The sequence below is a fragment of the Mus caroli genome, chromosome 4, assembly GCF_900094665.2.
Source record: "Mus caroli chromosome 4, CAROLI_EIJ_v1.1, whole genome shotgun sequence".
Classification (NCBI taxonomy): Eukaryota; Metazoa; Chordata; class Mammalia; order Rodentia; family Muridae; genus Mus; species Mus caroli.
Window position 1 is genome coordinate 11,650,367 of NC_034573.1, and position 22,046 is coordinate 11,672,412.

The 22,046-nt window shown below is 40.1% G+C and overlaps 1 protein-coding gene across 1 annotated transcript in view; it reads right to left on the reverse strand.

Annotated features, from left to right (window-relative positions):
- Positions 1-5,414: 5,414 nt before the first annotated feature.
- The window catches only part of Decr1 (2,4-dienoyl-CoA reductase 1), a 28,025-nt gene continuing 11,393 nt past the window's right edge, over positions 5,415-22,046 (reverse strand). Inside the window, exons 2-10 of the mRNA XM_021160858.2 lie at positions 20,468-20,670; positions 18,705-18,762; positions 18,499-18,585; positions 17,314-17,461; positions 11,897-11,996; positions 10,172-10,244; positions 7,834-7,980; positions 7,357-7,419; positions 5,415-7,257 (exon numbers count right to left, since the gene is read on the reverse strand). Of these exons, the coding sequence (XP_021016517.1) occupies positions 7,198-7,257; positions 7,357-7,419; positions 7,834-7,980; positions 10,172-10,244; positions 11,897-11,996; positions 17,314-17,461; positions 18,499-18,585; positions 18,705-18,762; positions 20,468-20,670 (939 nt within the window). The 3' untranslated portion in view covers positions 5,415-7,197. The remainder of the gene's footprint in view (positions 7,258-7,356; positions 7,420-7,833; positions 7,981-10,171; positions 10,245-11,896; positions 11,997-17,313; positions 17,462-18,498; positions 18,586-18,704; positions 18,763-20,467; positions 20,671-22,046) is intronic.

Consider the following 22,046-nt stretch of genomic DNA (forward strand, 5'->3'; position numbering starts at 1 on the left):
GACTTTAAAATATAGCACAATTAATAAATATGTGAGAAAATTGAAAAAATGAAATGTTACAGTGACATTCCCCTATCCAATAAACATAAAAAATAACCAATTTTATTATTAATCATAAGAAGCAAAAACTTTAAAAATGGGATCCTACCATCTGCTCCTAAGAATGTTGATGAGGCCATGGTATGGGTAGAAACACCTCTGCTATGTAATAACATTTTAAGTATAAACACTTTGGCAGACCATTTGGCAGTGTCTACTAGATTTGAACATACCTCACTAAATATTCATTCCATACAGCTGGACAGTTTCACACCAACATACTATCAACCTACTAGAGAACGTGTATAATTTCACCTGACAAACAAGTTCACAACAACATTGTATTGAGGAGGGACTCAAACTAGAGCTGCCAAACTGGGGTACATACACACTCAATACATTAAAATGAATGCTACAGACCAATTCAGGTGCAGAAACAGCTTCTACACAGGTAGAAACGACCAGAAACAGAATAGCACCAACTGAGTTGCATGTTTCAAAAGCAGGTATAATGACTACTAAATGTCAGTCCCAAAGCGGATAGTCCTGAAGAGGAAGTAGCAGTTCCTGATGAGGAATAAGGGGTGGGGTTTCTGGATTCTTGGCAAGATTCTAATTCAAAATATTATGTGTGTGCTTATTTTGTGATGATTCGTTGTTTATATTCTTCTTAAATTAAAAGGTTTATGAAAATGGGCTTTTTCCATTTTAAGAATTTTGTAAGTAGCTTAGACGCTGTCATTATCTTTAAGATATGAACTCACATCGCTAACTGCATCACAGATGTGAGCTTGACTTCATGACCTGGTACAAGCCATATAACCTCTTGGACCATTGGCTGGGAAAGCAGAGAGCTTGAGAGTCTCATCAAAGAGTTCTGCTGCTGCACATTTCTCTTACTCAAAGTCAATTGTGCTCTTACTGCATCAGGTTACACAAGAAACACTGGAAACAATGACTGTCACTCTATCTTGAGACACTAAAATTTTCACATGGCAATTGTGAGTGACACTTACCAATAACCCTGCTTCAATTGACAGTGTTAAAGCTTCCATCAGTGAAATGAAAGGATGTGGACCAAAAGTACCAAGAGAGTGAATGGCCATGATCATTCTTAGGGCAACACCTTGATGTAGTGCACAGCCCAAGGGTGGCCATTCTGTTGATTCATGAATAGTTTTCTTTCATAAAAAGCTTACTAGGGGAAATTCCCATGATCTTTCTTCGGATCCCCCTCTGCCATGCTTGCAACCTTTGGCCCTTTGTTCATCTCTCATAAAAGCATGTAATAATTAGAACATTCAGTGATTTTTTAAAAAAAAGTACACAAGCTCATACAAGTCAAAACATTTAAATACCTCACTATCAACAGATAAAACACAAAATTCTCAAGTATAGAAATATAATCATACTCATATGCTAGCCAAGCACTCTAAAACAAAGCCAAACCGCTCAATATATCTTATGTGAACTATGATATGTTTCTTATTAAGTAGGTAAATAGTTTTTGTTGATAGCAGACATTTCAGTACTCAGGGGTTATAAATCCATGTACATGTTTGGAACAAATGTGTGAAAATGTTTTATCATGCTAAAGCTGCCTAACCTTTGATCAATATGGGGAAACTGGGTAGATGGTACAAATGGTTAAAATGATTGCCACCGAATCATAGGGGGCAAAGTAAGGTGTTCTGCGTTGTAATCCAGTATGGGAAACAGAGGCAGGCAGATCCCTGCACTCCCTGGCCAGACAGCCTAGATTAAAAGACAAACACCAGGTCCAATGCAGGGACCCTACTTCAAAAACAAGGTGGATCATTCTTGTGGAATAATAAAGTTGTTCTCTGGCCCCCACAAACACATGTGCATTCATAAGGTGTACCTACACCTATCCATATAATCACACACACTCACACACATGCATGCACACATGCACACACACATACACATACACATAATTTCTAATAATCTATCATGAAGAACACTTCAAATTATAAATATAATTTTTGTATTAAAAAGGATCTGTTTTATTTGCAACACTGGAATAATGTTGTATGATCACAGTTATATGTGCATATCACAAAGGTGAACATTCAATGATTAAAAAAAAAGTACTCAAGCTGATACAAGTCAAAAAATGTAAATACCTCACTATCAACAGATAAAGCACAAAATTCTTGAGTACAGAAATATAATCATATTCATATGCTAGCCAAGTATAAAGTAGAGAGTCAATGTTGGTTTCCAGACCCTGGGACAGAGTACAGAGAGATGAAGAGCTGATCATAGGATTTCTGATGGACGGGAATATTTTAAGATCTACTGCACAACAGAGTGACCATAGTCAATGGTGATGGATAATACATTTCAAAACGGGAAAATAAACTTCAGAAGTCTTACCATAAAAATAATATGGGTCACCAGACAATAAATGTTTCTTTGCTGGGTTTAAACAATTCCACATAGTATAAATATATCAAGATATTAAATTATTGGCCAACAGTGGTGGCCTACACCTTTAATTCCAACATTCAGGAAACAGAGGCAAGTGGATCTCTGTGAGTTCAAGGCCAGCATGTTCTACAGAGTGAGTTCCAGAACAGCCAGAGCTACAAAGAAACCCTATCTCAAAAAAAAAAATCAAATTATATTCATACATATATCCAACTATAATTAATCATTCAAAATAGTAATGATTAAAATCCACTAGCTAAAAAAGAACCATCAATATCCTTAGGGAAGAAATATTTTAATTACAAAAGAAACTAGTTCTAAGAATGAACAAATTAATACATTTAAACCACAGAATACAGAATCTGATTTATTATTCTGTCACTGGCTGGATTTAACACATGGCTACTCAGAAACTCTAAAGAACTGGGCATGGTGGTGCACACATTTAATCTCAGCACTCTAGACCAATCTGGTCATCATACTGAGTTCCAGGACAGCCAGAACTACATAGTGAGACCCTGTCTCAAAAATAAAATTAAATGTTTAAAAAGCAAAATAACAACAAAGATGGTAAAGACTTGAGAACAAGGGGTTGGGGCAAGGAGGAAAGAATTTGGAGACTGGTAACACAACTCGGTTGAGGGATTGTCTAACAGACAGGAATCCCTTGGTTCATTCCCAGCATGGAAAACATTGAGAATGGTGGTGCCCCACAATCTATCCCTGCAATAGGGAAGTAGCTGTAGGAGGATCAGGCTTGAGGTCTTCCTTGGCTACAGAGCAAGTTGAGGTTTCAAGCTCTTTCTCCCTACATAAAGGGCCAGAAGGCAGGCTTAGATTAGGTTAGAACTGATAACTAAAGACTTCTAGGCACTGCTATGATGCTCTGGAACAAGACCTGTGGAACCTTCTAGCCAGTTATCTGTAGATCATGAACATGCTCTAAATCATGAATGTATCTTATCATCATGTTGGTGTCTTCAGTTTTGGAAAAGAGGAAGGAATTGGGTCACTATGGAGGAAGTCAATCTATTAATGTCTCAGACAAAATTTCATAAATGATTAACAGGACTACCTACAGGAATGAGTGGAAATATCACCCAAAGGTTGTTAGAAACAGACTGATCAGCTGTGACCCCCCAAGGTAGTGACTGTTGTGTGTGTATCTGTTTGTGTGTGTGGAAATGTATGTGTGTGCTTGTATGTGTGCAAGGCAGAAATTGATGCTGGGTGTCTTCCTCGGTTGACCTTACTCTTACTTTCTGACATACGGTCTTACATTGAACCTAGAGTTTCACCAAATGGCTAGTCTGGCTGGCCAGCAACTCCAGGGATCCTCCAGTCTCCACTGCCCCAGTGCTAGGATTACAGGCACACGATTTAGCTCTTTTGGGGAGGGGTGTTGGAGGTCCAAACTCAGGTCTTCACAGTTGCATACCAGACACTTTCCTAACTGAACTATCTTACCACCACCCTATTTTAATGATTTTTAAGGTCAAAAGAAGGAAAGTAAAACTACAGAGTTTAAATTTTTCCTCAGTTATAATCTAAATTGTTAAAAGAAGGAGACAGTTCTTGCTCTTGCCTTCTTGCACTTGCTCTCACTCTGTCCTCTTGCCCCTTCCCTCTCTCCCATTCCCCTCTCCTCTCCTCTCCTCTCCTCTCCTCTCCTCCCCTCCCCTCCCCTCCCCTTGTGGACGTTGTACATCGTGGTGCGCACTAGGCTCCGCACCACGATGTACAACGTCCACAAGCAGCATGAGATACAGCAGCCACACCTGCAATGCCTCTAGTGTGCTTTGATTTGGTGGTGCTGCTTGTGGACGTTGTACATCGTGGTGCGCACTAGGCTCCGCACCACGATGTACAACGTCCACAAGCAGCATGAGATACAGCAGCCACACCTGCAATGCCTCTAGTGTGCTTTGATTTGGTGGTGTTTTGGGCGGTGGGGGTGAGGGTAATTTTTTTTTTTTCTTAGTTTCAAGAGTTTTGTTGTTGTACTGGGTTTTTGGTTTGGGTTTTTTTTTTTAAGATGTTTTTCTTTTCATTGTTCACTTCACATCCCAGTACCCCCTCACCCAGATCTTCCCCTATTACCCCTCCTCTTCTCCTCTGAAAAGGGGAAAGTCTCCTGTATCACTCCAACTCCCACCTCCCCACACTGCAAGACTAGGCACATCCTCTCTCATTGAGGCCAGACAAGGCAGCCCAGTTAGGGGAACAGAACCTACAGGCTGACAACAGGTTCCACAGGCTGGAACATCCCCTGCTCTAGTTGTTGGGGGACTTGCATGAAGACCAAGCTACATATCTGCTAAATAAGTGCGAAGGGAGGGAGGCAGGTAGGTCCAGCCCTTGCTTGCTCTTCCCTTGGTGGTTAAGTCTCTGGAAACCCCCAACTGAGGAAGAATTTAAAGTTGGGTAGGTAAGGACAGGAAGAGAATCTAAAAGGCCTTGGTGGAGAAGAATATGTTAAAATACATTTAAATTTAAAAATCATTTTAAATAATAAAAATAAGATATAATTTTAAAAGAGAAAATAAAGTAAAATAAAAAAGAAAATGGAAATGAAAGAAAAAGGTGATGCCTTTTTCTCATGTGTTTTGTATTTTAAAAAGTTTTACTCCATCTTACTTCTCCCTAAATAACTCCATGAGGAAGCTATCACAATCTAGTATTTTGTTGAAGAAAATAGGGGATGAAGAAATGGCTGGGAGCATGTGCTGCTCTTGTGGAGGACTCCAGTTCACCCACATGGGAGGCAGGTAGCTCTCAACGACCTGTAACTCAGCTCCGGACCCGATGCCTAGCCTGTGTCCTCCGTGCACCCAAACACACATGTGCAGACACACATACATTCATAAAATAATGAAGAAAAAACAAGGAAGGAAAGAGATGATGCAACCTCTACAAGATTATACAACTGCCGAAAAGTTTTTAATGTTGAAGAAGTATTGACAAGTTTAAAGCAGCAGATGGGGATGAGGGGAAGGAAGCAAAGACGAGGGGTAGTTGTTGGCACTAAGGATGTGCGGGAAAAGCATCTTAGAACAGTCCAGTGGACAAGAGTGATTCTCAAAGGCCTTGTTCCAAACCCAAACGATGACACTGTGGTTGTGTTTACTGTACAACAAACATCATTTATGACACAATTAACTGTCAATGTACAGTTACCATACAGGTCTTACACATAACAAACAGAAACTCTACATTCTTGCATAGATCTATTTATGAGGTAATAAAAACTGCTTCCTGTTATAGCACAGAGGACAATGGTGACGGTCAGTGTAGTGAACATGCTGTAAGTGGTTGCTCTGAAAGCCAAATGGACTTTCTAAAAGCACAGGCTCAATTCTAATTCTGGAGGCTTAAAACTGTGGCTTTCTTATTTGGTTCTCAAAAGTGCAAGATTATAGCCCAAATAAAAAATATATATTAGTAAGATACAAAAATATTTTATAGCCTTCATGAGTCTCTACTTACAGAAATCCTTGACTGCTATCTCATATTACTAAATTTGTTAACTTTGAAAGCAATGTAAATTACTCCTTTCCCAACATCTTAATCCCATGTAATACTTATCTCAATGTCTTCAATACAATTATTTTAGAACTCTGAAATTTCCATTATCTAGTATCAAGAGCCAAGTACTATCAGTTATTCTGTATCCAATAAAGCATCTGCTATAATATACAATCTCCTAACACACTAAGGCTGAATTAATACAGAGCTACAAAGAAGATAATTCACAAGTCTAAATGAAAACAGAATATACTGAGAACTCAACATAGCGCCTCTCATTTCTAGGCCCCATGCCATAGGCACGGTGTGATGTGTCCCTCACAGGTTACCTCCACTCCTAAGCTTCTTCTGTTTCACCAGGTCACAGAAGCCTACTCCTGTTTCCATTCTCCACCTTTCCACACACATTTCAGTACTATCAAAGCTTTTTCAACACACCCAACCAGAGGCACTACAGGTGGAGAATGGTTGCTGAGGGAAAGGCGTCATAGGCCTCAGCCCCCTTCCTGAAGGAAAAGACCTCACACCCAAGCCAATGGAAGCAACCCTAAAAGTACAAGAAGACTGATAGGGAGAAAGAAAGGGTTCCATGGGAGAGGAAAGAGTATAATGGAGAACAATGAGAGAGTGTGAAACAATCGAGCCATTTATATACATGGTCGAGGTTGTGTGTACATTATGTGAACACACACACATACACACGTACACATGTGCTGGGGTGGGGTATGCATGTGTAGCAGGCACTTTGAAGAGTTGGTTCTATCCTACAGAGTGGGGCCTTGAGATTGAACTCAGTTCAACTGGCTTAGCAACAAGCATCTTTCACCTTTATCTACTGAGCCAACACAAGAATAATTTAGAAAAAAAAAATCTTTGCCCCTTTTTGTTTTTCACATGTTTTAAAGTAAAGATATCCTGTCCAATTTACCCTTCATACAGAGTGGCCACCCCTGACCTGGCACACTGTTTGCACATGGCAAACATCGACCATTTTTTAGGGCTGAGGTGTAACTCAGAGATAGAAAATGAGCAGAGCAGACACTCTGGGTTTGATCCTCAGAACTACAGAAATCATCAAGCAAACAATTTATTAACCCCCAAGACGAGGGGAAGACCACAGTCCATTTGTGGCACTCTAGTCCCTAACTTTAGTGTTTCACAGATGAAGTTGTGGCCATCTTAGGAGCCTTTTGTCTTCCTGATGAGCCCTTCGATTATATCCCACTCCTCCTTGGTGACCTGACGGAAGGAAACAAAGTCAATTTAACTGGGTCAACTAATGGTTTACATAAGCCCAGTATCCTAGCCTGTAATAGTGTATGAACCAAATGGCATTACCTTTTTTAGAGAGTTGAATTCACCTGACAGAAATACTTCCTCTCCACCGTCAAATCTAATGACCTGAAAAAGATACCACAAACCCCTTCACTCCTTTTGAAAAGTCTCTCAGCCGTTATCCATCTTCGCATCCCAACTAAATGTAATCTCCTCGGTAGTCTCAAGCCAGGCTCAGATTTTGAAAGATAAAACTGCGATACAATCTGAACTTCTTTTCTCTGCTTAGAATGCTCTTTTCCAACAAAATTCTACCCAATTTAAAGATCATCTTTAAACAATGTCTAACAAGGCAACTTGCACTTAATCAAATTAATTTGTCAAGGAATAAATGTTTAGGATGAGTAATGTGTAAATATTTTATATTGTTTGCAACTAACTAAATATTTTTAAATCATATCCATATTCAGCGTTATTAGGATTGACTCCAAAATACAGCTCCTCCCACCACCAAAAAGGTGAAGACACAGCAATGCTTACTGCTCCATTAATCCAAGAGGCATAATCACTGCAAAGGAAAGTGGCCAGATTTGCAAGTTCCTCCATAGTTCCCAGCCGACCACAGGGGATTCTGTCAATCATCTCCTTCTCAAATCTTCCAGTCGGGTCCAAACGGCTAAAGGCTCCCTTAGCAACAAACAAGAAAAGTTAGCTTCGTGTATCTGCATGTATGTGTGATCAGGTGTGTATGCATGAATGTGTTTTATTTCTCAATTTTACATAAAATATAGCTGTACTATAGCGTGATGCTTACAGCTTAGACATGGTAAAACAAAACAAAACAAAACAAACAAACAAAAAAAAAAAACCACTGTCACCAAAATTTTTCACATTCACTGTCAGCCAAAATGGGTCATTTTCCCTAAATCTACCCTTGAAAAGGAAAAAGGGTCTTCCAAGAATGTAAACTTGTTACCTTAGTTTTTCATTTCTCCTACCTTAGCAAGTCATTATTTAAAAAATCAAATGAGCAAGCAATATACCCAAAAGAGCTCTGAGATTACATTGAATGCGAGAGACAGAGGGGTTTTATTTCATTCAATAAACACAGAAAAGCAATTCAAATATGCAATGTTTGAGAGAAGTTACTCTATTCTCTTTTCTTTAAAAATAAAAACAGAAAAGGTAAACCATGTGAGAACAAGGGAGCAGGGACCACACTGGTCAGTGTCTGGGGCTGTGATGTACAGACACAGCAAGGTGAGGTCAACTCTTGCGAACTTGCACGTGTTGTTCTTGCAGAGGATCAAGTTGAATTCTCAGCACCTACATGGTGGTTCACAGCCATCCCTATCTCCAATTGGAGGGGATTCACTGCTCTCTTCTGACCTCTGTAGCACCAAGCATGCATGTGGTACACTGATGTGCATGCAGATACAAATGTGCACTCACACACACACACACACACACACACACTCACACACACACACACACACACACAGTAAATTTAAAAAGTAAAGAAAAAGAAGGCAAATAAATACATGAAGGAGATGATCTCTTGTAATCACTGGCATCCAGGAAAGAAGCTGCTGCAAATATAGTTCTTCTGGGTTACTGTGCAACAGAGGGCACTGAGTCATGTGATTTGGCTTTTAGTTATTTTTGAATTTGACTCTTATTAATGTATGTATATGTGTATACATATATATACATACATATATACACATACATATATATACATATATACATCCAATTTTCATTTACTTTGGCACCTTTCCTTTGCACTTTCTATCTTTTTAATTAATAAATAAACTGATAGTAAAATTTCCATTCTAAAATTTAATACCACCTACTACTAAATGAATATACCTTGGTATGGTTTTTATGTAATTTCCTGGGTTTTCAAAGTTGCATCTCAAGAATTACACATTCTGGCTTTACAAGAAAATAAATGATATTTAAGAGTGAAGTCATGAGGGGGATGATGTTAGAGTGAAGCTATCAGGAGAGGTTGTGAGAGTGAAGCCATCAGGAGATGATATAAGAGTGAATCCATCAGGAGATGATGTGAGAGCAGAAATGTGTGGCCATTCTAAATGATGTCCAGAAAGTGGTGACTGGGAGCTGTCATGAGTGTCTGGAAGGTTAATGACATTGGTGAGGTGCACTCCTCCAGAGGGAATGTTAACCAGATGTAGAGTCAGAGACAAGCATAACTGGCTGAAAGTGAAAAGGCAGAGGCAACGTGTCAAAGAGAACATTCCTGAAAGCCTTCCTCTCAGATTTCTAGAGGTCCTTGTAAGCTACAGATACACTGACATTGCCACAACTTAAAAATAAGACTATAAGAGCCATGAGACTTCTAAAACACGCGAACATTGGACGGGAAGGGCAGCTCAATGGTTAAGAGCACTGGCTGCTCATCCAGACACCCAGGCTTCTGTTTCCAACAACCACATGGCAGCAGGCAACCACGTGGAACTCCAATTCCAGGGCATTCAGTGCCCTTTTCTTCCTCCACAGGCACTGCACCGAAATGGCGCACGGTCAAATATGAAGGTGACACACCCATACACATGAAATACATTTGTAAATAGGCAAAAAAAAAATAAGAAATGCAGGGCAATAACATACTTATGGTAACAGATATTAATCACTAAAATGTCAAAACTGATGACATAAGTAGCCATGAATATGAAGACACTGGCCACATTACCAGTACTTAATACTGGGTAATTGCAAAGACTCTCTCCCTACAACAAGGGTTTTGGATCCAGGTATCCCTGGAAAGTCCCACACAGCAATGAGAATGCACATCCATCACGGTTTCATTCTTTAATCCTTCACACGGTGTTATAATATGCCAAATAAAACTTACTTTGGTTTTGATAGGTCCTGGCTGAATTATGTTGAAACGCATGCCATATCTACCCCATTCAGCTGCAAGTGACCTAAAAATTAAAAGAGATAAAATGCCGAAAATTAAAGTACACAGAGTGGATTCTAAAACAGTGTACTGCATGTTCAAACATGAATAACCAGGGTTGACTGCACATTCAATGCCTCCCAGGAATCACACACCATCAGGTGTTACTATTACTCCCTGTGTTACAAGCTGAGGTGCAGGAAAATTAAACGATTTTTCTTAATTTTGCTAACCTGTCTAGGTCACAGTTGCATCTTTACTTCCTCTATTACACAAGTTAACACATTTTAGTGTCCTTAGTCACTATAGCTACGATCTACAATTTACACAAGAAATCTAATATGCTGGGCATAATGACACACACCTTTAATCCCAGCTCTTAGGAGAGACAGGGTTTCTATGAGTTCAAAGCCAACTAGGTTTACATGTGAACTTCAGGCTCATCCCTACCAGCTTCTGCAGCTCAAGCTTACAGTTACTTCCTTATTGCCTATGCTCTGGATCACAATGTCCGTAGGTACTATCACAAGTACATTAACTGAACAAGAGATGGATTACACAGTTAATTAAAATAGAAACACAGCCTCGTTTAACTAGATTTTAACATAATTGTTGAACTGGGCTTCAAAGGAAATGAGACTCAAGCAAAATCTTCAATGCCCTAAATGAAAATACATTGTTAAGAGTGAACATGGAACCTGTTTAGAAATGGCACTTGACAGTCTAGTTTTCAACAGTAGATTTTATAGATTGTACTGACATGTTTCTTATGTGTGTATATTTATACATATATGTACTTAACCCAGTTGCAAAAGGAGAGTGAAGTTACCTTAAAAGATACAAATAATCTGAATAAGGAGATAAGACAGGAAGGGAAGAAGCCAGAAAGAACTAAAGCAGACATGGGAGCCAAAACGAAGCTAAGAGCAATGCATTAGGATGTTTTATGTATGGGGGCTGGAGAGATGGCTCAGTGGATAGGGAGGTCCTGAGTTCAATTCCTAGCACCCACATCACAACTCACAACTCTATGACGCTGTCTTCTGGTGTGCAGATGTACATGCAGACTAAGTACCCATACACATAAATAAATCTTTAAAAAAATGTTTTATGTAGCCAGATGTGGTGGCACATGCCCTTACACCTAGCACTGTGTAGGGAGGCACAGGTAGAGAGATCTCTGTGAGTTCGAGGCTAGCCTGGTCTACAGAGTGAGTTCCACGACAGACAACCAGGGGCTGTGTAAAGAAACCCAATTTCAACAGCTGCCCTCCCCCCAAAAGAGTGTTTTATGTAATGGCAAATTTGCATCCTCTTACCATGACCCAGTGAATAAGGCAGCCTAGTCAGGCATGGAGTTTGAAGTGCCTGTGAAAAAAAACCATGTACTATTTCCTCACAAGTGCAACTGATTTTAGTACAAAACCCAGTAAAATGTTCCCTCCTAAGAGGTTTATAGAAGGAAAAGTTTTTAACATAATAATCATGACCTTAAAATACGGTAATTTTGCAACAGATAAAATTCAGTAAGAGAGTATCAATCAAAGTCCAGGTCAGTAAAATCAGTCCTGTGGCACAGGAACATGTGATCAGACATAGCCTGTTCCACATCAGTCTTCCTTTTGACCAGAGAACTTTATCTATTTTGGGCAACACAATTAACTCAGTAGTGCTCACTTATTCATGGCTTCCACGCCTGATTTGGCTGAAGAACTTGGCATTACAAAGCCTGATCCACTCTCAGCATACACGGTAGTGATAGCAAGAAACGCAGCTCCTAGAAAGTTAAAGGACGTGGTTATCAGCATTGCAGCTACTTCAGTGCACAGCCGGGAAACATGACAGGCACAAATGAGGTCCCGAATAAAAAGGAATCACAAAATCTAGAGGACCTATTCTTGTTTTTAAGTTTACTAGCCTTCATCACTGAAAGAGTAACCTAAGAAAAGTATATCGTCTTACTCCTGGTCTTAATGTCTGTAGAAGTTTGATTATGCTTGGTCCATGGGAAATGGTACTATTAGATGGTATGGCAAGATTGGAAGAGGTGTAGGCTTGTTAGAGGAGGTGTGTCACTGTGGAAGTGGGGCTTTGAGGTTACACACACGCACACTCAAGCATGGCCAGTGAGATCTAGGGCATCCTCCTGGCTGCCTGCAGAAGACAGTCCCCTTCTGCTGCCTGCAGATCAAGATGTAGAAGTCTTGACTCCTCTAGCACCATGTCTGCCTGCATGCTGTCATGCTTCTCACCATGATGATAATGGACTGAACCTCTGAAACTGTAAGCCAGCCCCAATTAAATGTTTGCCTTTATAAAAAGTTGCCTTGGGCTGGAGAGATGGCTCAGCCGTTAAAGGCTAGGCTCACAACCAAAAATATAAAAGTTGCCTTGGCCACAGGGTCTCTTCACAGCAATGAAACCCTAAGACACTGTTTTTGGGATGGCCAGTCTGCACTGTCTGCAATTCTTTGCCTAGTCTGTCAATACAAAGACTGAAATTTAAGAGACACATTCCATGGCCAAGAATATCTTCAATGTAAAGAAATCAGAATTAAATTATCAAGGACTTCTACCTCTAGCCATGATGGACTCTTATACATCACTATAACTGTGCAAGAGATACAGATCCTGTCACTGCCGGCCACCTTACTACAGGTAGAGAAGGAATGGCATCATGATATGATAAGCCTAACAGCATCTTAGAATTTCTGACTGAGAAGCGGCTCTGAGAAGGGATGTGCACAGGAACAGGGCTCGAGCACTTTTCATAGAGTCTCCCTGAGTGTGTGCTGATGCCCCACTATGTACCCGAGGAAAAGTGCCCATGGAATCTAGAAAAAGGCAACTGCTATCACAGCATTGAACTGGACGGTGTCTCTAAAGGCTCACAAAGGGCTGGGAGACGGAGAGGCGGTAAGCTTCCTAACTGGCATCCAAAGCCTTCGGCAGTCAGCTCAGAAGAATCATACGGAAGGGCTAAGTTAGACTCAAAGGAAAGCTACTATACCTACTCAAATAAACTTTACAGATGAGTTGTAAAATGATCATGTACTCAGAGTAACTGCTTCCTCGTGTAAGATGTAACACTTCAAAGGAAAACTCAAAACCCAGGCTTTGTGTTCACACTGAATTAGAAACGTGGGGAAACCCAATTAATAGAGTCAAAACATGTCCAGCAGATACAATTAGCATGGAATGACCTTTGTAACAGTACGATAACCTTGATAAAAAGATTTCAAAGAAACATGTTAAAAGAGTTCAGGGAAGGCCATTATATAAGCATGTGGGTAAAGGAGCCTGTTACCAGGCCTGACAACCAGCGTTCGACCCCTAGAGTGGAAAGAGAGAAGCTGATTCTGAAAGTTTTCCTTTGACCTCAAGCGCTCACTGCATCCACACACACGCACACGCGCACACACACACACACACGTGCATACAAATAAGTAATTTTACAAATAAGTAAAATGAAATACTAAAAATAATTAAAAATACCAAAATAGAAACAACATATATGGCAGAAAATGTAATATCTGAAATTTTAAAATTAAAGGAAGGAGCTTAGCTGTGGAAGATCTTCAATGAAGACACAATAAAAACTACCGAGTACAAAGGTCACAGGGGAAACAGTTAAAAGACTGGCCAAAGACTGGAACATATGGGGCATTCCAGTAGAATATATGTATAATTGGAGATCTGGAAGGAAGAAATATATACTGAAAAAAATCTAATTTGGTAGAAAAAAAAAAAAACCTATAAATTACAGTTTCTAGGAGGCAAACAAATGCCAAGAGGGGTGAACAGAAGGCAGAAACTGTAAAGGCAAGCAATGGGCCACCAGGACAGGGAGGACAAAGTAGCTTAGGGAGTGTCTTCACCCAGCCCTCATCAGGGGCCACAGGAAAACAGTGACACCTTTAAGATTCTGAATCAAAAATCTCTTCAACTTTGAATTCCAAAACCAACAACAACAAGTCCTGAAACTGAAGGTGCTGCCTCCAGCTCCCTCAATGCCGAGAGTTCACAGCCCCTAATCTGCATCAGACAAAGTTAAAGACAGCCTTGAGGCTAAGTACAGTTAATATTAGACAGAAATTCAGGTGGACAGGATGACTGACATAGCAGAAATGTGGACAAACAGAAAGCATGTTCTCCTGGTTCTCCATTTCCTAAACTGACTCTATAAAGTTAGAGTCCAACGTGACAGCACACACAGACGGAGCGGCTGTGTCTGGGACATGGCAGAGTCTGTCTCAGTAGACAGCACACACAGACGGAGCAGCTGTGCCTGGGACATGGCGGAGTCTGTCTCAGGAACCCGAATGCACTAAAAGTTGGAAGACTGCCCTGGATTACAAGAAACCTGATTTTCTACCTCTTAAACAGATATAATACTAGATATGAAAAAACTGCAAGTTCAATGTCTTAAAAGTATGATAAAACATACTTGTATGTTTTTACAAAACCCATTTTAATGACTGTATAGTGGAAAGTGAGGTCTGGTGGTACACACCTATAACCCCCACTTTCAAGGCTGAGGCAACAGCTGAAGGGTAGCCTGGGCTACATAATAAAACACTGCCTCAAACAACAGGAGGAAAGAAGGGATGAGGTGCTTTAAACTTGAAGGACCACAAAGAAAGCATTTTAAAGATCTTCCTCTCCTGCATATCATTAAGAGTCTTACTGTCAGCCATATCTGAGAACAGAAACAACAGGCGGCTCAGCCCGAGAGTGTGGGGTGAGGAGGGGGCTGGAGGGTCCCTTGATGATATGCAAATAAGCATGCTTCCGTTCACCATTCTCACAACTCCATCTACACATCCAACTCTGCCTTTCAGATCTCTAAAATCGGTTTGTCTGCAAAATGTCCTTGTGTGAAAGACAAGGGGTGTGGAGACTTAGTGGCCCCAGATCAGTACAGGGACAAGCAATTCCAGGCACATTTCTTTTTTAGTTATTCAGAGCTGCTAACTTTGTATCACCGCATCTGTCCCTCAGCTCTAGCTATTCTGCCCTCACCCCTCAACCCCCCTTCTGTGCCAATCTCTACAGAAGCAAGAGTGCACTTGAAGCTGGTGTCCTCATCTTCACTGGACAATTAGTCCATGACACTCCTAATCACCTTCCTAGGTGTTGGACTGCCTACATATTTTTGCTGAAGGATTACATGCATCCCCTAAACCAACATCCAGGCTTACCCACATTGGCATGCTTGAGAGATCACAAGCACTTGAGACCCTCAACTGGTAATGAGGTACCAGCTTAGACACACAGAATTCAGAGTCTCCAACCCAGGACCCAGAATGTCAGGTCACAGGCTCAAAGGACGGGAAACTTGGAAGGACAGAAATGGGCCTCCTTCTTTTAAAGAGTCTTAACCTAATGCATTTATAATGAAGCACATAGAATTTTAATCCAATGTGAGGAGTAAAAATAGACTAAAGTCTGTGTTAAAATGAAAGACAATGAGAAGTGAGTCAGAAAACTAAAGATCCTAAGGATGAGCAAGGAAGAAATAAGAGATAATGAAGCAGAGAAAGTATCATGGAGACAGAAAGAAACAGAAAAACAAAAATGAAGAGTCTACAGGAGACGGAGAAAGAAATAGAGGCAGGATCAGAAATTAGAGAGAGCAAAAAAAAAAAAAAAGAAAGAAAGAAAGAAAGGAAGGAAGGAAGGAAGGAAGGAAGGAAGGAAGGAAGGAAGGAAGAAAGGAAGAAAGGAAGAAAACAGAAAGAGAGAGAGAGAGCAAGCAGCAGGCAGGCAGAAGTCAGCTGACAATTCCAATTCCTTTCTCAAGTCTATCGATCTTTCTGGGGAAAAAAATAAATCAGTAATAAAATAACAGTAGCCACAAAAGTCCAGATCCAAATCACAGCTCCTTTGCTTAGGACTGTGGAGAGGTGGGTAAAGGATTATGCTGAGTGCTGGAGAAAGGAAGTCTCCATCTGTTGCAAAGCTGTTTCTATATTGATGCTAATTCTTCTTCCTCAAGAGGGGCTGCCCAATGAGGAGCAGATCACATACTCAGGTTGATTCCACATGGACCTTCCCCCATGCTGACTGGTCAAATAAAGGTTAGAGTCTGTGATTGGCCAGTAGAAAGGAAAGGTGGGGCTGGAGGTTTTAGAGAGGAAGGAGAGAGAGAATCAGGAAGAAAGAGGTGGAAGGAAGATAGAGCAGAACCACGTGGCCTGGAGGAACCGCATATAGCAAGGGATCTCATAGCTGTGGAGTAGAGTAGTATAGTGGTATATCTACCCAATATAGGTGTGCAGCTTATAAATGCTATAACTAAGTTGTGTGTTCTTTACACAGGTCTATCTATCTATCTATCTATCCCTTTCTCTGTGTATGCTAAGTATATAGAAGGTGTTACACATTCTTTATTTATATAGACATAAATCATAATAAGGAAATTGGTCAGTCATGACAAAAATGTTCTAGTTATGTTCTTTCAAATCTAGTCACTTTGTGGTGTTCTTGATCTCTCATATGTTTACAATCTCAAAGATGTCACCTACAAACAAACTATTCACCCCAGCTAAAAACCTTCCTCTCATAAGTTCTGCTGCTACTAGCTTTGAAACCTTTCCTCCCTTACCACCCACACCATCTTTCCATATGCCCAAAAGAAAAACAACATCAAACTGGCCAGCACCCAGTTCAGTCAGGGATATTTTACAGAAATCACCTTCTTCACAAGTAACTTCAATGGACTCTGACTTCCTATTTTGTTGCAGGGGACTTACCCAGTCATGTGACAAGCCACCTCCCCACAATTGTTTCCTACTTCCTCTGCTCTTCTCTATCCACATCGATTCTTTATTATTCTCTAAACACATCTGTCCTTCCTCTCTACCAGGTCTCTATCGAGGTAAAACTAGATTGGAGTCTGTGTTAAAATGAAAGATAATAATGATTAGTGAGTCAGCCACAGGAAGAAGGAGTTGCTCCCATCTGAGTTTCCAAATGCCCTTGAAATGTGTTTACTAAGTCTTCTACCACAGCCCTGGTAAACATGGATTGTCGTGCTAATGAGATGTACACGTGCGGAACCCGACAGACACAGGAGGAATGAACAGACATACCTTTCTGTGCTTTAATTAGCTGCTTTCCAATTTCTAGGGTCACATAGGCTGTGCCATTGAGAACTATGTCAGTTATGGTCTTCCAGCCATTGGGAGTCAGTCTCTCACTGGGACAAATGAAGTTCCCTGCCGCGTTGTTTATCACCACCTGAAATAAAGGAAGCAAGTTGTCAGCGAGCACCTCGGAACCCCGGTCAGCCAGGGAGCAAGGCCAGCAGACTCCCTTGGCTTTTATGTTTCTGGGGTCTGTAAAAATGACCTGTGTTATTTCCCAGTCTCAGAATTCCCAATCCTGTCTTTAAATTAGTGTAGACTGCAGAGACAAGGAAAGTAGGTAAGCTTACATACCAGTAACTACATTTTTCTTTGAATAACCACGAGATGCCTTTGAGAGAGCTTTGCTGACATATATCTGTAATCCCAGCGTTCGGAAGGCAGAGACAAGAGGACTGAGGATTAAAAGCCAGCCCAGAGGTACATAGGAAGTTCAGGCCAGCTTGTGGTACATGGAGAAGCAACCCCTGTCATCCTCCACCCACAGACACAAACCATCCAATAAAACTGCCTTTTAAGTTAGGCTGCGCTTTATATGTTTTAAGTAATGAACTTCACTGGCGGCCTGGTTTCCTCACTCCCAGGGACAGGTCTGCTGGGTTCTGCAGCAGCTTCAGTGTTAGGGCGTCTCTGAAACAGTGTTTAACAGAGGAGAGTGTTCTCTTTGAGACTACTGGAAGAGATAGGTTCTCTCTCACAAATGAGCCACGTAACAGCAAAGTACTCATTACCTCTCAGGTCCAGGAAGCAGAAGTGTGGTATTTCTGACAGTTTCCCTGGTTTGTGCCATTCTTTTCCACTGGGAAACACTGATAGTTACCAGGAAAAGCTAACCCAACCTATCATTAAAACCAGCTAATGTGCTCTCAGGTAACTCCTCTTGCTATTGTATAATCTCATTAAATGAAGTATAATAAAGTTTGCTCTGTGACTATAAATGTGTTTTTTTAAGTATTCCTGTACAGTAATGGCATATAAGTCCACCTAATCTTTTCTCTGCTTTAAACAGAGCTGGCTTTTCCCCTCACTGGCTCTAGCTCATTTCAACAGCTCATTCCCTCTGCGCATCCTGGTGATGTTCTCAGAATCAAAGCCCTGTGCTTTGAAAGGCCTCGGCCTCGTTACACTTACATCAGGATGCCCTGCAACTTTGATCAGCTCCAGCACTGTGTTATGTACCATATCAGGATCTCGAACATCACACCGAATCGCATGAACCTGCAAAATGATGAAGAAGAAAGAACTCAGCCATTTCCAGGCTTCCTAAACCAAAACCACAAACTATATAAATATGTTATAGTCCCCATATTAGATTTAAAGGGCTGCTTTAAATATACCTTATTTCCAGTTTTAGAAGAAATCTCTTCTGCAGTAGCTTTCAAAACATCAATATTTCTAGAAATAAGCACAGGGAACTTCACCTGAGTACTAAATGCTTTTATATTATATTTTTCTATTTTGTTCTCTAAGCTAAAGAACATATACAACTGACAGTTTAAAGAAAAACATTTCTGTGAAAGTATAAAATTTATACTTACTTGAAAATCTTGTTGATTAATTTCATTTTTTAAAAGTTAAATTGAAATATATCTGTGTAGAGCAATTTTAATGCAGCAACACGGCTGCTCTGGATTATAGACTGGCTTAGCTGGAATACAGACACACTCTGAGTATACAATTTTAATCACAAACAATGATGTCTAATTGAGGGACAGACAACGTGAGAAATCAGAGAAAGATTTGACAGGATGGAATACACCCAACTCTAACAAGCACAGCCCAGGAAGGAGAGGGGACTTAAGAGATCAGTGCGGGGGGTGGGGGGAGAAGCAGTTTTTATTGGGACAGTTTTACAGAGATAGACTGCAGAGAGAGCAAGCTAGACACAGGTGAAGACAGAATGAGCCAGAGATGGCTAGTGTTAATTTGTGGGCAAGCAGAGCAATTCACTGAGAAGCTGAGAGATGTCAGATTGAATCAGTCAGCTTGGATAGGAGTTTGAGCCGGAACTGCTGAGTTGAAGCAGGCAGCCAGACTTCAGAAAGAGCTAGAAAGGCTGAGCTCATTCAGCAGTGAGCCTCCGCGATGATGATTCCATCAGGCAAATAAAGGTTACTTTTACATATCTGAAATTAACTTATGAAATTAGTCTCTTTTATATAGCACTATCTACATATCAAATTACTTAGGAAGGTTTTGTTTTGTCTTAAAAACAGGAACTTATGTAATTCTGTCTTCAACTCTCTATTTATTAGACTGTGTGATCTTGAATCCTTCATCCTCCTGCCTCTATCTCCTATGCACTAGGGTTACAGATATGTGCAACTACACCTGACTTACTTATTGATTTAAATTATTTCCTTTATTAGAATCATTATATTCATTCTTCAACCAAAGAAATGTATTCCTGTTACAGTACACATGGTTTTCAGATTAAATTCATGAGTTTGGATAACTCTACGTGATCAGTCTTACATCCTTGAAAGAAAACAAAACACAAACACACCATAAACGTCAACTGTATAGCATTAAAGTAAAAATAATATTTTAAAATTCTTACACATTACAACAATAAGAACATAATAAACATTCTGTCTAATGTGCATTTGTGAAGGACAGACTACTGTCTCTGAGGTGACTACTTGGGCAAAAATTTTAACAAGGATCTAAAGATTCAGATTTCATAGTTGGTAGCAGGATATACCCACATAATAACTTCTGCCTGTGTGGCTTTATATCCATCACAATACGCATTTTGAGATTCTTGTCCACCATAAAACAACCATAAGGGTTGCATCCGTTATTCTAGTATGAGGTTAATTATCGATTAAATTAGTAAGGAGTCCTTACTCCAACAGATATCAAAACCACTTCAATGAAATCCTTTTAAACTCCACCTTCATATTCAGAAAATGAAAACTGCAAACACCATCAGTTTTATAACTGCCACTATTTTTACAAATCAAATTGCATCTGAAGTTGTCCAAGGAGGTTTATTTACTCTATCTACAGAATATGTTATATAAGATGCAATCAGATAGCCATGTTTGTAATACTGTGACACAGGTAGTTTCTTCACAGCCTCTCAGGTGACACTTACCTGCTGGCTATCACACACTGGGCACCCAGGGTAGACAAGAAAGTTGTCATTGCCTTGCCAAGGCCAGTCCCTCCTCCAGTAATGAAAGCCACTTTTCCTTGAAAAGCATTAGGTGGTAGCATAGGCTTTAAAAGGGGCTGGAAGAATTTAGACTGTGGAGCATCTTTGCTTTGATACAGTGTTTTTGTTCCAAAGCTGAAAAACTAAAAAGGAAAAACAAAAAACAAACAAACAAAAAAAAACAGTTGAGACCTGTTCTCCTGCATATTTACAAAAGGGAAGAAATCTTCTAACTATCCATTATTGCATTTAAGAATTTTTTCTGAATGATTAAATATATTAAGTGAATAAGTAGTATACTGAGGTGGTTTAAAAAGCATGGGCTGCAGAGCTTAGACAATATAGGAAAGAAATTCCTCCATAGTCATTTAAACATTTAGTAAGTTCTTAAATTTCCTTGTGCCTTAGTTTCTTCATCCATAAAAATGAGACCAACAAAAGCATCTCCATGGGACACATAAGGATTTCGCACGTTGTTGTAAGTAAAATAACTACAGTAATACTTAACCCGAGGAAGCAGTGCACAGTACTCTGTATAAATGGTAGCATTATCATTTGCAGGTGCTATGTTTACATTCAAGTTTAAAGAGTGATACAGCTTGTGGGGCAATGGTGGTGTACACCTTTAATCCCAGCAGGAGGCAGAAGTAGATCAGAGATCGAGGTCAGCCTGGTCTACAGAGTGAGTTCCAGGACAGCCAGGGCTACACAGAGAAACCCTGTCTCAAAAATAATAATAACAATATTAATAATAATGATAATATAATACAGTTGGGAGAGTAGTGTGTACACAGCAGAGGTTTAGGCGTGCTAGGTCATCCTCAGACACATAGCAAGTTTGAGGCCAACATGGGTTATTTGAGATACTCTTTCTCAACTCTCAACTCACAAACAGCTTTTTTTGGTTTTTGTCTTTTAAAAGAATATTTGATCTAGGTAGTGGTGGTGCATGCCTTTAATCCCAGCATTCACTTGGGAGGCAGAGGCAGGCAGGTCTCTGTGAGTTCAAGGCCAGCCTGATCTACAAAGCTAGCTCTAGAATAGCCAAGGGGACACAGAGAAACCATGTATTGGGCCAAACAAACAAACAAAACAAAAACAAAAACATATTTGAGCCAGGTGTGGCACATACCCGTGACTCAGGGGGCTGAGGCAGGAGGATCACAAGTTCAAGGCCAAAGTGGGCCACATAACACAATCTATTAACACAAGGATAATTTAGATGAAAATCTCACTTTGTCTTTGAATTACTGAAATAATTGTGGTAGTTTAAATGAAGATGGTCCCGAGGCTGATTAGGGATTGGTACTATTAGGAGGTGTGTTCTTGTTTTAGTAGGTGCAGCCTTATTGGAGAATGTGTCACTAGGATTTGAGCTACACATCTGAACTACAAGCCAGCCCCAATTAAATGTTTTTCTTTATAAGAGTTATGTGGTCACAGTGTGTCTTCACAACAATAAAAAAAAAAAAACCCAAGACAACAATTATTTTTAAACTCTTTATAGAGTTTATCAAAT